This window comes from Mus musculus, chromosome 14 (genome assembly GCF_000001635.26).
Source record: "Mus musculus strain C57BL/6J chromosome 14, GRCm38.p6 C57BL/6J".
NCBI lineage: Eukaryota > Metazoa > Chordata > Mammalia > Rodentia > Muridae > Mus > Mus musculus.
The window spans coordinates 101905088-101920321 of NC_000080.6; the positions used below are offsets into that span (position 1 = coordinate 101905088).

Here is a 15234-nt window from a genome sequence, read left to right on the forward strand (position 1 = left end):
TGGAATTGAACCAACCACCCTTGAAAGTTAACTTTTTCCTTGTTGCAAATATCCTTGTTTCCCTCCTTCATAGATAGTCTTTGTACCTTTCAGTCAACATACAGATTTCAGTTAATGCTGACTTGACCTACATCGGTGCTGGCTCAAGCTATATTCCAGGCCTTGGTTACCAGCCTCAAGCGTGATCCTGATCTGGGAGGCAATTTCAGATGCTTTTTGGTTCTTGAGCGAGGGGACTCATGGGTTGAGGGATGCTTTTGGAATGCAAGTTCTGATATGTTACACAGAAGTATTTTAAGAATGCAGGTGAGGAGGCAGAGGGTGGGAACCCATCTCAGAACTGTGCTGATAATGTGGTTTGGGTCGTAAAGCAGGGAAGGTATAGCCATGAAAAGACCTGAACATGGGTGCTTTCACCTCTGCCCACAGGAGCTTCCTGTTCCTCCCCATGGCTGAGCTACAGGCTTCCTAGGTCAATTTACGTTGCTAGGGACCAGAGAGAAGAGGAAGAGATTTGACTCAGAGTCCTTCCTCACTCTTCAACTGCCTTGCCTTGCAGACTTGGCTTTCGAGATGCCCTCTCTCAGCGGGTTTTTCTTGGAAGTTTGTTTTCTATCCTTTCAGAGCCTCTTGCTTTCAAACTCCACACCAATCTACCTCCCAGAATCTCCACCTCAGCCTTTGAGAACAACTCATAGAAGGAGAATAATAACAATACATTTGAAAGTAGGAAACGTTCTACATGACTTTGACTCCATTTATGAGCTGGATACGGCGCAATGGTAGAGCATTTGCCCATTATGAGGTTCTAAGTTCAATTCTCCAGTGCTGACAAGGAATCCTTTTAAATATCAGGGGTGTCTCGTTCTTGTTTATCCCACTTAATCATCTCAGCCACTTCTGACTTATTTTTAACATTTTTGAATTTTATAACCAATAGTGATTGAAGTGTCTTCTGGCCTGTAGTACTAAAAGTATCTCATTCTAGCCTCAACCTCTCAATTCTCATTCCCCAGCCTTCACCGTATTGTGGTTCTAATCATCACTCTCATGCCTGACAATGAAATGACTCTTCAAATGATTGTGTGGAGAGGTGGCATATACATACTGAAACTCACCTGAACTGAACTTATTTCAGAAATGCAGAATTTGAATTCAACCAAGCTGGCACTAGGGAGCTATTGGCATTGTGAAATTTGGATGTAGAATAATCAGTATGTTCTATAAGTAGATTTCTGACAGCTGTGGGGAAGAGGGGATGGGGCTGGAGATACAAGAGAAAAACAGGAGGTGATAAGAGGAGAGAGGGGAAATATGCCTCTGAACTCTGGTGGGGACATACAGAAGGGTGAAGAAGCTGGGTTCATTCAAGGTTGGTCTATAAACTTGGGAGCACATTATTACAAGGGTGAGCAAGGCAGCAGAAGGGGAAGAAAACAGAGAGGGGCATTTCTGACTCTCACAGTGGTTGGATAGTGACACATGTAACCAAGTTATGAAAATCCACAGGAACTAGAACATGTCTTGGCGGAAGATGCTTTAATTTTGAGAACATTGGACCTAGTCATTTAAGACGTGTTAGTGAATGCAAGTTATTTAGGCAAGCCATGGTCAGAAAGGTTATGACTGAGGAAGTCCAAGATGAGAGAGGAGGAGAACAGCACACTGATAAGACTAAGATGAAGGTAGAGAGACTGTGAGGGTTGGGCAAGGTGGATAGGGACATCAGGTGACTTAGAAGAGTGTTCCCCACTGGTAAGGACCTGGTAGGCTGTATGCACTTTAGTTGGGTTTTGTAGATAGAAGCTTGGAAGGCTTGAATCAGCTGGTCGGAGTGGGCAGGCCACCTTCGGCTCTAAAGTAGTAAGTATACAGAGGATGCCCAAAGGTTGAGGTCTATCTTTGGGTAAGGGAGATGGCTCCAGTGTTAGAGCGGGGCTGCGACTTGAAGGCCGCTTCCCTCCTTTTCTCATTCCAAGGAGAATTTGGCATGCACTAAGGAACTTTGTGGACAGAAATTTAAAGATTTTTTTCCTTTGCTATTCTGGACTGTGTCACCCAAATCTACTTTTAGTGGTTTTTTTTTTTATTATTAAATATGTAGGGTTTCCTAAGCCAACACGTTTGTCTAGTTAGAAACACTGGAAAGGAATAGTTTTCTTGGTGCATAAGATAGACTCTGTTTCTCACTCCCAGTGGTAGTGCCATGGAAATTATAATTCATCAACTCCAGGAGAAATAATTCATACTCTGGTGACATCAGGTCTATCCTTAGACAATTAAAAGTCTCCTCCTGGCTCATCAGCCTGACGGTAAGTGGTGCAATCTCACTTTTAGTGGAGATTTCTGTTCAAATTGTAGCCGATCCGAGGGAGACTGCTTTCAGCGTAAACGCTGAGCCATTGATGGATAGCTATGACTTTCTCTTTTCTGGCATGGACAACTGAAACTCCTTGGGAAATTCATTTCTTAGTCATCAAAATAATGTAGGTTTCCCTTGACAATTTGTACGTTTGTCCCATCTAGTGCAAAGAGGTAACTCCTCGATTGTCTTCTGTAGTTCAGAGCCTTTGTCCTACGTGCACATGGCTTAAATTTTTGTAGAGAAAGTTAAGAAGTTAGAGGTCCTGCCTGAAGTCATTGTTACTAGTTGAAGCATGACCAAATTGTAGCTATGTTTACATATAAAAAGTCTTAGGCATAATCTAGTAGTATAGGAACCCAGCACTTCACAGGAATGTCCTAAAGAATTCTATAATGAAGAAATGATACAACTGGGAGCCTGTGACCTACAACCCTAATCCTCAAATAGCTCTCACCTACTTACATATTGTGTTTGAGCGTGTATGTGTGTGTGTGTGTGTGTGTGTGTGTGTGTGTATCTGTGTGTGTACACACATACATATGTATGTGTTTGTGAAGGATGCTGTGCACATAAGATTGTCATTTGAAAGGAGAGCTTCAACCATGAAAAACCATTGTCAGTTCGAGCAGGCTCTGACATTACATTCAATGTCATACATGGGGTAACTTGGATATTAACAGATTTCCCAGTAATTGTCCCTACCTTGTTCTGTCTTTGTGTTTTGTCCTGAGTTATGGACATGGCAGTCTGGCCGCTTGTAGCCATCGCAAAACCATCCTCTCTGTTAGGTTCATAGAGGTGGGTATCTGTTCTTTTATTTAACATGTTCAGAGATTTCTTTATTTTCAAGTTCAAAACAGCCTTGTGGAGAGAATTCTTAGCTGTATAGCTCTCTCTCTTCCACCTCTATGGTTGAAGCTCATTCTCCTTTGTGCTTTATTTGGAAGAAAAGGACAATGTTCAATCGCAGTCTCCCACAGAGCATTTTTTTTTAACATCTCCATGTTGAGACTATTAAAACACCATCTCATCTTTTATTCAACTAATAAAACTCCGGTAAATGGTTTGACTGTGTGGCCCATCATTTGTCTCTCTGTCTTTGTATAACAATAGACTCTGTGCTGCCCTTGGCTTTAGGTCAGATCTTTGTGTGTGTGGTGAGGATGATCACTTATTTCCACTGGGTCTCCTCTAATTTAGGTGTGCCGTGGTTCTTGCTAAGCAGTGGAACCAACCAGTGCTTTTCTCTGATCTATTCTCAGACAAGCTTTGTTGCCTTCAGATTGGCATTCAGCAGGCTCATTAGGAACACCTGTCATGGGAACATCTGGATGCCTCTATTTAAACTCTTTCCAAAGGCCTCCAGGTGGAAACTTCTACTAGCTACACTTTCATCTTGCTTTAGGAAGCTCTCATATCCACTTTTGAAGAGCTACAGTTACAATTATTCTTAAGAACAAGGATCAAGCCTCACTCATCTTTCTTTTCCCAAGTGCTAAGTGCCATGTCTCCCAGAGTCTACACACAGTAAGTGTATGTTGCACAGTGAATAACTGGGCTGTATTACTGTGCTTCCATGCATTTATAAAGCTCGGCGCCTGCTTATATCTTTGCCTTCCTTCCATTTTTGTAATTCCTACACATCATACAGTTTTTCTCAGAGTACTGTCACTTGAATCTTAAATTTACTTTATGGTTGAAAAAACAGGCAGAAAGCTTATTACTGCTTTGGTTAGCCCTAGGCCCTAGCTTGAGGGTAACTGCCAAATTAAAATGAAGAATTGGCAATCTGTGATCTGGAAAGTAGGTTTGGGAAGATTTTTTTTTTCAAATAGGTGCATCTAAGTTCCTTATGATTAGATAATAAAGAACCGAAAGACTAATCTGATAAACTCATTATTATTTATATTCGTTTTTACCCAAATAAAGTGTATGTTAAGTAAGATGTTTCAAATTTTTAATGACATTTGCTTGTTTATGTGTGTTGTGTGTGTGGTGTGTGGTGTGTGGTGTGTGGTGTGTGGTGTGTGGTGTGTGTGTGTGTGTGTGTATGACTCACTCTCTCAGAGGACAGCCTGAAGGGGTTGGTCTCTCCCTCTACCTTCTGAGGCCTGGCGACTGAACTCTGGTTGTTGGGCTTAGTTGTGCTTTTACTTGCTGAGCCGTCTGCTGGTCAGTGAAAGATGATTTAGCAATGGTAGCTTACTGTAAACTGAAACTTGGTTTAGAAAAGGATTTATGAAAATCCTGGAGGCTGGAGAGATGGCACTGCAGTTAAGAGCACTGCCTCCTCTTCCAGAGGATCCAGGCTCAGTTCCTAGAACTTGTATAGTGGCTCACAACTGTCTGTAACTGCTGTTCCAGAGGATCTAATAGCCTATATGGACACTGCTCACATGACGTACACACATGTACATAAAGACAAAACACACCTAAAATAAAAAATATCTTAAGAGAGTGAGGAGGGAGAGGAGACACACACACACACACACACAGAAAGAGAGAGAGAGAGAGACAGAGAGAGACAGAGACAGAGACAGAGAGAGAATGAGAATATGAATATATCCTGGGCAGTTTAGGATTATAGTAAGAGGGTGGAAGTAATATTCTCCTTTCCTAAGATGCTATTGTTCTTGGGACGCTTTAAAGGAGCCAGGATCTGTCTGTTACTCTGGGTGTCTTACTGTGTTGTTCCTCTCAGATGAGAGAACAGAGTTCTGTGTTTTATACCACGGGCACCAGCAATGTCTTTGCCTCTGTATCCCCATGAACCAGTTGAGCCAACAAGTATGCCCAGTGCGACTGGCCTGGTCAATTCCAGATGGATTACTCCTGCTGAGGACTAATTATATATCTATGGGGCATTTGCCTGCTTCAGCTACCAATGCTTAATACTGGAGGTAGATTATTTTTCAATATGTTGTCTGGCATTTTAAAAACAGATAATGTAACTTAACTCTATTTCATTTTAGGTGATGAATAAATGGTTTGTAAATTAGACTTGCTTGTATGATGAACAGCCAACCTAGACTTTATTAATGGCCAGCCTATTTGTAGGATTGTATTAAAAGGAAAGAAAATGTTGGTTGATGATAAATTTGCCCTTACCTTATTTTAGCAGGAAAAAAACCTACTTAATGATATACATATAACTGAACATCTTATCAAAGCCAAGGAAGGAAGTGGGAAGCTACTGTTTTATGGTGGAGGAGTGAGGGTGTACCTTGGTGCAGCCTCCCATCTTAATGGATAGGTTTTCCTCTGTGTGGGTGCCAGGGACACCTGATAGCAGCGTTTCATGTTTTACTTTCAGGATCAGTTCAGCGATATGAGAGTCAGCATAAACCAGACGCCCGGGAACAAACCTGTCTTTGGGTTTACGATAAAATGGGATATTTCTGGGATCTTCGTAGCATCAGTCGAACAAGGTAACTATAATCCTAACAATAGACCTAACTCTATTGTGCTCCCTTCTCTTCTGTGTATGTGGGAAATGAGAAGTGACTTGATTTGGAATGTAGTGGGTACATGTGGGAAAGATGCATTTCAGTGGAGGCAAAGGACAGTTTCTTCCCTGAGACAAATAGTTGGAATTACATATTGTTTATTTTCCCTTCCTAATTCATTTGTTTTGAAGAAGCTCTATTTTGTAACCTTAGAGGGTTTTTTTTTTTTTTAAAGACTCAATTTCTAGAAGTGTTAACATGTAGTACTTACCTGAAAGTCTAAGTTTTCTGTAAACAATTGTGTTTTGTGGTAGGTGCATAAGGCAACCAACATGGGGGTTGTTTACATTGTTGTTTACAGTGGCTCGACCCAAATGTGTCACACATGCTAGGCCCTCTGTCCGTGGTCACCTCCCATGAAGAATATTTTCTAAGCATTGATAATGTTTTATCTGTCACGTTTTGTATGTTGACGGTGCTTTGGAATTCTGCTGACTGATTACTTCTTCCACAGCCAGGGTTATGTCAAGGCAAACACAGAAACTGCTCAATACGCCCTCAAGGTTGAAAACTACAGTGATATCTGTCTATGAGAGGAGGTCCCTCTTTAATGATTCCTATTATCCAGAACTGTGTGTTGAGTTGGCTCTTTTAAAATTGTTGTAATCATTGTGCTTTCGTGGTAGTTTTATGTGGTACTCTTTTTTTCCCCTTCTTTTCCCACCCCCAGAGTTCTAGTTGATGCTCAATTAATGTATATATTTCACATTTTTAGTTTAAAAATAATTACATTGCTTCTCTTTGTCCCTCAGATGATTAAGTTATTTTTTTATTGTCTGAATTTAAAATTTCTCCTTTCCATGTAAACAAAGATAGAGACTATGAAATAAATAATGCCCTTGGTACTTCATGTGGTGTAAGGATTCAGATATTAGATATATCTGAGATATGATACATATGAAAATATCGGTGTTACTCCCCTACTGGAAATGAATTGAACTTGCTGAGATGAAAAAGTCATTCTCTTTAATTTAAAGAAACAGCAGAGAGCATACTGTACAGGTTTCTCTTCATCCAACTGTTCCCTTTATGTTGTTTAGGTAGCCCAGCAGAATTTTCTCAGCTGCAGGTAGATGATGAAATTCTTGCCATCAATAACACCAAGTTTTCATATAAGGATACAAAAAAGTGGGAGGAAGTTATGGCAAACGCCCAAGAAACTGGAAACTTAGTGATGGACGTCCGGCGTTACGGAAAGTCTGGTGAGTTCACTTCCCACTGTGTCTGGCTTTTTAAATAAGGAAACCCAACTTGGGCAGATGGTTCTAACAGTTGGCTTCATTAATCCTCTCCCCACCCCCATTTTACATAGCTTTGTGCTTACAGTTGTTTTGTCATCGTTGTTGGGACAAATCACAAACACTGCCTCTGAGTATTCTTTCTGAAAATGCTTCACTAGCAAATCTACTGAATTCGACACCATTTTGCTTTTTTCTGTAACTGATAGAGCTGAATGTACATGTCAATTAAAAGCAAATGTATCTGTACCTGGGAGTCGCAACTATTCTTTCTACTTTAGCAACTGTGTGTATTCGTTACTTGATCTTCATGATCACAAAGCTAAGCATTAAAAACGGCAGTGTGAGGTGGGCAGTGGTGGCTCACACCTTTAATCCTAGGACTGGAAAGGCAGAGGCAGGTGGATATCTGAGCCTGAGGGCAGCTGGTCTACAGAGTAAGTTCCAGGACAGCCTGTCTCAGAAAAAAAAAAAAAAAAAACAAAAACAAGAACAGCCAAAAAGAATGGCTGTCCAGTTTCCTGTTCTCTGCACTATTCAACTATACTGCTGCCCTCAAGGTCCCAGTGGGACATGTTCCTACCTATTCTCATAGCAGTTTAATCTGCTTTTTATACCATAGTGTTTCTGTGTCATAGGTGATGGTCAGGTGGAAGGGAGCATTGAGTCTCTTCAGTCTTTGCTATTGGCATATAACATGTAGTCCCAATTTAAGAAAAGAATCAGCACATTTGCTAGTTTTCTTGTTACTAACTACCGTGATTTTTTAACTTTTGTGTCTTGGGAAGGTGGTCTGCTGGCTAAAGCCCTAAAGTCTCTGTCATTTACATGTGACTTGATTCACCTGTCTGACTGTCTGTACATCTATCTGTGTACATTTTATATCTGTGCATTCAGTAACTGTATTCTTTCCACTTTACCGTCTATGTGTATTCCTTACTTGATCTTCATGTGCCAATCAGACTGGGGCAAAGACCAACCTTCCCTGCCATTTATACGGCATAAAACCCTCAATCTTACCAGTGTGGCTACCAAAATTATAGGTTCATCTGAAACAAAGTGGATCGATACAACATCAGGAATTTACAACTCAGACAAGTCTTCAAGTTTATCAGTCACAACTGATTTCTCTGAAAGCCTTCAGAGTCCTGTAAGTAGAACAGAGTACCCCTAGAGGCCATAGATATGGGGGAAGCAATGGTTTGTGAAATCATTTTGATACAATATAAGATAAAGTTAGGGTATACTGAGTACCTAGACTAAGTGTAGCTTTGAAAATACGTTTTTATTAGCAGCCTATCATTATTGAGTTATGTAATGATATTGACATCCCATAATGATGTTCTGCCCGTGGTGCTCACCAGTGTCAACATCACAGGCCTCTCTCAGATCTGTGTGAATGAGAAAGAGCTAATGTGGAAGATTGCATGCTATAAGTGATCTGTGTGCTCTCCAGTCAACTGGTAAAGTGTGCACCATGGAGCCTCACAAAGCATCTTAATTCTTACATGGTGAATCTGATAGATTGGATTGCTTATGTGACCAAGACATCATCAGTTTTGTGAATTGATTCAAAAACTATAATGTATGAAATTTCAAAACGTTAAAAGCAGTATTTTTTTCATGCAGTTTTTTTTAAAAAATGCATCTATTTCTAATCATAATTATTCATTTTCAGTTGATAATTTAAACTTTGACCTGAATAAACTTATCTAATATAAGAAAGTATTAATACAGTTTTGAAGGATTGAAATGTTAAAGAATCTTAAATGGCTGTTTTACTACTCATAAATATAAACCAAATGAAGGACTGATTATTTTATCTATCATGCCTCTAAGAACATCAATGACTGATTAAACTTATGGTCATCTTTGCCTGCAGCTAGTCATTAATCCTTTTACAAGTATTGGAGAGTCATGAAAAACATTAAGATTTTACTACACATAAGCTACGAGGAATTAATCAACACCCTGAAAAACCCATCTTGTTTAAAGATACTTTTCCCTAATGAGAGATACATTATTTAATTCCGAAGTCCAATCAGACAGAATGTTAATTAGCTTTTCTCCCGCTTTCCAGTATACTGAATCCAAAGAAGTCAATGGAATTCACGAGGAAAGTAACCCCTTTGATTCAAAAGGTAAAACTCACTCTTAAATTGCTTCTGTTGGTTGCACATGGTAAATCATAAGCTCAAGATCTGCCATAAAAGTTAATATCTGTAAGTGAAGGAAAACTGGAGGCACAGCAAGTTTAAACCAAATAGCATGTAGATGCAATTGTGGCCAGGTGAGAGGGAGTCAGTGCCAGCCTGGAATGTGTCAAGATCTCTAAACAAGCTCAGCAGCCTGCTCAGGGCTCTGGGTACCTAAGCCAAGGGAGAACAGATTTTCCCAGGGCCAGCAGCTTCCTGGCTATGGAGTGTTGGCAGAAGGATCTTCATTTAAACACAAAATGGTGAGGCTGCCCTTCCTCCCTCACTGTTTTAAAAAGGACCAATGTGCAGGGGGCAGATCCTGGCAGAGAAACACCAATGGCAGCAACAGTTGAGGGAAGGCACACTTGTCTGAAAAAAGATGGCAGAGTGTCCAGGCTGATGTTAGAGTTCTCACTCTCTGCTTTGACCGTTCAGCAATAATCTAGCTACTGAATATTGTGTGCTATTCTGTAGACATACCAGAAAGAGTTTTCAGGTCCATATAAGCAGAAAAGAAGCTAGAAAAAGCTACAGGTCTTACACCATGAGCCAGGGCCTCTTGTCGTAGGACTGTTTGTTTTGGTGACTTTAGACATACCTGGGCAGATACATTGAACAAAGCTGATCAAAGTCTGTGAATCTCCCGTGATTAGTATCTCTGCCCTTCATTTCTAATAATTAGAAGCTGGGGTTGGTTTTATTTTTTCCTTTATCCACATAGTTTTAAAATGAGAATTGCTTATATTCCTTCATGATACTAAAATCGAAGGGATCCCTGTTCTGTTCTGCCAGTGGCCCGAATAGTAGAGCCAATTGATATGACGTCTACATTGTGACCTTGGGACTCTGTGCTACTCGAGGGTTGTTTAGTTAAAAAGTCAGCAGCAGTTGTTTTCACTGGATTGTTCTTTATGGTGAACTGCTTTTGTTGACGTCTCCTCTAGATGCTTTTCAATTCCCCTTTATCATATTGTAAAAGCGCTTGGGGAGAATTAACTTTAGGTTGATTAACCTAAACAAAAACTGCTAGTTTTCATTTCTTGGGGGACATTATGCTTTAAGAAGACTGTATGCCTCTCCTTGCTGTGACGGTACGATGCTACCGACTAAAAATAATTAATACAAGCATTGGTTCCTTTTACTAATTAGAATGTCGTGTAGACTACTCAAACGTGTGTGTCTGCCTTGAAATAATCTCTTCTCTTCAGTGGCTACCAATTTTGTTATTTGGAAAATAATATTGCTAAGGATTGGAAGAATGACGTGGTATTTATTTTCTTATTTTCCAACTAGCATCAGAATCCATTTCTTTGAAAAATTTAAAAAGGCGATCACAATTTTTTGAACAAGGTAAACCGACAAGCTAAACTATTCCCGGGCTCTCATGATCTCATCTCTCACTCCAGCCTTCTGTAGTCTGTGCTTCCAGGCACCAGTCTCTTTCCATCTTGCTATTCTTGTGACCAAGCAACGTAACCCGTTTCCCTTCTTTCCCCAGGATGGCCAGGCTTTTCTTACAGCTCCTGGGTCTACCTCTGTGGTAACGGGCTTTGCGTGTCCTTTGTCTAGCTTTCCAGCTGTTTCTCCCCCCCCCCCTCTCTTAACCTTGTGAAGGAAACAAAGCAAAACCACCCACGCACTGAGATGCTGCTACACACACGTGTTTCCCCACCGGGTAACAGGAAGACTTGAGGAATTTCATTTTCAGCTTCCTGCTTCCGTCACTTGCACAGCTTGCCATTAGATTACACCAACATATGTTTGGTAGACTTCCCAAAACAGCAAAAACAAACAAACAAACCTGGCTCTGGTCATGGGAGATACCATTCCTGAAGAGCAGAGTTACTTGTCGTTATTGGAATGATGGAGTTGGAAGGCATAGAATGATGACTCTGTTGATGTCAAAGGCAATGTAAAGTAAAGGAGATTTGGTGGCACCTAACACAGGAGCACTGAGAAGTCATCTATGTTGGTGTAGCTGCACGAACTGCCTCGTGAGGTGTGATGCATGCGGCTTCTCTTCATCCTCACATCTGTCTAACCCTCTGTCTCCTGAATGTGGTTTCAACTCTGTTTTGCTATGAGGAACTTAAAAGTAATATCTAACATTTTAGTTGCAACATGACAGGAGATTTACTGTTGCTATCTGAAATGTTACTATTTCTTTAAAGATTCATGAAACATTTCAAAAATTGCTTTATGATACCTACTGGGTTTGTGTCTGTTGTGTTTATTACCTAATATTCTTCTTAAAGTAGATTAAGTTTCCTCTCAGACCATAAATAGAGTTTATCAGCTGTCCTTGGTGCTTTTGATTCATATATATATATATATATATTTTTTTTTTTTTTTTACTAAACTTATTGTTTTCTGTGGTTATTCAGTTGAAGTGATATCACACACCTAATTCAAGCTGGCTAAAACAAAATAATGCCTTGTCTTTATTCTAGTTTTCTCTAATTTTTCTTCAGTGAGCTATTTTAGGGACAAGAATTTTCCTAATTCTTATGACAACTTAAAAAAAATAGTTATATAAGTGAATAATTTATGTGACGGTGGAGATTTCAGAAAAATTTCTAAATACTGTATAATACTATACTTTCTGAAATTTCACTTTTCTAGAATTGTACAATGTGTTGACACATATTTATACAAGCTCCCTGATGAAAGAAGGAATAAGCTAACCGAGTGTAGTCATACCCAGCTCGAATGCCAAGGCTAGGCAGGAAAATTAAAAGTTCAAGACCATCCTGGATTAAAGGGGCAGGGGCATCCACACCTGAAGTCCCAGCACATGGAAGTTGGAGGCAGACGGACTCAAAGTTCACAGTCAGTGTTTGTTTGCTACATTAGTTGAGCTTGAGGTCAGCCTGGGTTTCATTCTCAGAAAGCAACAATAGAGTATAATAATAATAATAATAATAATAATAATAATAACAATAACAACAACAACAACAACACTGTGCCTGCTGGGTTACACATCAAACTTGAATACTTGTGTTTCAAATAACAGAAGCGGTAAAGTGGGCTCGGCTCTGTTTCTAAGAGTCTGAGGTACCAGCGGTTTCCTCTGTTATTAAATTTGAATTTGGATGACGAGTTCCCAAGAGAACTGAAGGGAAAGGTTAAACAGAAGGCTGATGTCACTCCTATGCTGGCAGGGACAGCTAGTGCTGTGAAAAGAATTACTTTGGAGAAATGGAAACTCACGTTGTGCCTTTCTTCCTTGCTCGCAGGAAGCTCGGATTCTGTGGCCCCCGATGTGAGTATTAGACTTTTGCAGTTGGTCCTATGTGAGGGAAGTTGGGTAGGACAGGGCTACTACACAGTACTATTTCTTGTTTAGTGTTAAGATGCATCAATGTTGATCAGATTGTCATGTTGTAAGCTGGAAAGACTGACGCTGATCTGTGAGACCATGTCTGCATCATTGTGGTATAAGCCAGCGTTGAAATCAATGATTGCTGAGTGTGGACGTGTTTCAGTAGATGACTTAGTGACGTGGTGTTCTGTGTTTCCATTCTCCTGTGCCACAAACTGGTTAGCTTCCAGTTCCAACCCTCAGTGCCCCGAGTCGCTGGGCTTGGGATCAAGAGGAGGAGAGACGGAGGCAGGAGCGGTGGCAGAAAGAGCAAGATCGCCTATTGCAGGTAGCTCCACACAGCCTGCGGGAATCCGGCGCTCGGCTTTCATTGGGCTCTTCTCACCTGTGCCACCCAGTCTTGAGAAGCAAGCTTGAAAAAAAGCAGAACCAAGATATCGTCCTCACCACTAGCTAAGACTGTTGCGTATTGCGTGCATATTTTGCACCGACCCTTACTTTTCCAGTTTGGTGGTTTTCAAAACTATCAGACATTAACCCTTATGGACCCAGTGAAGAGTGACACGCCCAGACTGTGAGCACTTGTCCTTGTTAGCAGTAGAAGAGATCTGGTTTGCCATCAATCAGCCTCCCTTATCCTAGCTGGAGGCCTTGATGAATTTACATCAGCAGTAAAGGTTGGGCATAGGTGCCTACTCTTTCTTGACACCTGTATTTTAGCTTAATGCAAGACCTTTTTTTTTTTTTTTTCCTCTTTCTTCCAGGACTAAAACTCTGATTGGTCACATGAAAGAGTGACATGAAGGTTTAGAGACAGCAAAATTGTTAATGGAAAATATTCTGCTTCCCATGAGAAGGCAACCTTGATTAATCATTATGCCCTATTTCCTCACAGGAAAAATACCAGCGTGAGCAGGAGAAGCTGAGGGAGGAGTGGCAGAGAGCCCAACAGGAGGCGGAGAGAGAGAATTCCAAGTACCTGGATGAGGTACCATGACGCACGCCTTGTTCTTATTCTTCTCTATACCTTGTTGGAGAACCTAGCGGAGGACACCACACCCCATTTTCCTAGACACTCTCACCTCTGTATTGAATTCTAGTATGTTAGAAATTTGCCTTGCTATTTTAACTTTTCTCTTGTATAGCACCAAGCAGTTATTCCTTGGAATTTTGGAGTAGTCTTTCTGCTCCAACTTAGACCTCAGTCTTTGTTTTTTGTTTGTTTTCTTATTTTTTGTTTTTTGTTTTTTTTCGAGGCAGGGTTTCTCTGTGTAGCCCTGGCTGTCCTGGAACTCACTCTGTAGACCAGGCTGGCCTTGAACTCAGAAATCCGCCTGCCTCTGCCTCCCAAGTGCTGGGATTTTTTTTTTTTTTTTTTTAAGGCACTGTGACTATCTTTTTGGCTGCTTACCATTAATCTCCTCTCTGTACGAAATGATAGAGAGACAGATGGTGACAGTGACGTGTTTGCTTTCTTTTATGGGCTGCCTAGGAGCTGATGGTCCTAAATTCCAACAGCATTTCTCTGACCTCCCGGGAGCCTGTGGCCGCCACCTGGGAAGCCACGTGGAGTGAAGGGTCCAAGTCTCTGGACAGCGAAGGCACCCGAGCGGGAGAGGAGGACAGGGGACAGCTGGAAGACGATGCTGTGTATGAGGACCAAAGTCAGAAGCTGCAGGAACTTGAGCAGGAGAAGAAACGGAAGGAGCAAGAGGCTCAGGAAGAGGAGCGCCGCAAGCAGCGGGAGGCCCAGGCCTGGGCAGAGGCAGAAGCTAAGGCTTGGGCGGAGGCCCAGGCTCGGGCAGAGGCAGAAGCTAAGGCTCGGGCGGAGGCCCAGGCCCGGGCAGAGGCTGAGGCTCAAAAACGAGCTGAAGCTCAGAAGCTCCAGGCAGAGAGGGAACGTGAAACGTCCGTCAAAATATACCAGTACCGAAGGTCTGTGCCCATAGCTCAAAGAGTTGTCCTCAATCAAGGAGTTTCAGCAACTGTGGCTTTGTTTTGTCTACCCTGTACGTCTTGTCTCCTCTGCCATCTTTGCTTTGACCAAGTGAACCAAATAATTCAACAGAGCCTTTGAACCACAAATACCATTGTGTCTCTTCCATTCCCTCAGCTCTTGCTGGCTTCCCAACATCAAAACTCCTTGCCAAAACCGGAAAGCTCACGCAAGCTGTCCTGGTCCTTTGAAGGCCTTACCCTTGGGGCTCTTCCCGGGTTTACTGTCTCCCTTGTTTACTTGTCTTGTGTGGAAATTACAGCCCTCTGCCTTGGGTTTCAGTATGTTCTGTTACCTCGGAAAATGATTTCCCTCACATATGTGTGGCCCCCCACGTATTTGAGGTACACTGCCTGACATCACCAGCTTAGCCTTCCAGAATACCTACTTCTGCCTCCTCACCATTTCTTTCTCCACCTTACTAGCCTGGGTTATTTTCCTCTTGGCCTGCCTACCCCAGGAAGATGTATTACAAAGCAGCAACTCTTGAAATATATTTCTGTAGCTCTAGATTATTACCAGAACATGTTGCTCCTACCCACCCCAGTGTATACACGCACAGTGAATGGGTGAGTGGACGTGAGATTAGCAAATGCCTATAGCTCTGTT

General features: G+C 41.5%; 1 protein-coding gene across 23 annotated transcripts in view; it reads left to right on the forward strand.

Annotated features, from left to right (window-relative positions):
• The window catches only part of Lmo7 (LIM domain only 7), a 204781-nt gene that overhangs the window by 175160 nt on the left and 14387 nt on the right, over positions 1 to 15234 (forward strand). For 11 of the 23 annotated variants that reach the window (XM_006519176.3, XM_030247869.1, XM_006519182.3 and 8 more), the window contains 10 exons: positions 5679 to 5793; positions 6912 to 7073; positions 8153 to 8259; positions 9190 to 9250; positions 10601 to 10657; positions 10806 to 10847; positions 12544 to 12569; positions 12853 to 12957; positions 13525 to 13617; positions 14122 to 14564. In XM_006519176.3, the coding sequence (XP_006519239.1) occupies positions 5679 to 5793; positions 6912 to 7073; positions 8153 to 8259; positions 9190 to 9250; positions 10601 to 10657; positions 10806 to 10847; positions 12544 to 12569; positions 12853 to 12957; positions 13525 to 13617; positions 14122 to 14564 (1211 nt within the window). Of the gene's footprint in view, positions 1 to 5678; positions 5794 to 6911; positions 7074 to 8071; positions 8260 to 9189; positions 9251 to 10600; positions 10658 to 10805; positions 10848 to 12543; positions 12570 to 12852; positions 12958 to 13524; positions 13618 to 14121; positions 14565 to 15234 lie in introns of all 23 variants that reach the window. The other 12 variants (NM_201529.2, XM_006519178.3, XM_030247870.1 and 9 more) reach the window with 4 other exon arrangements.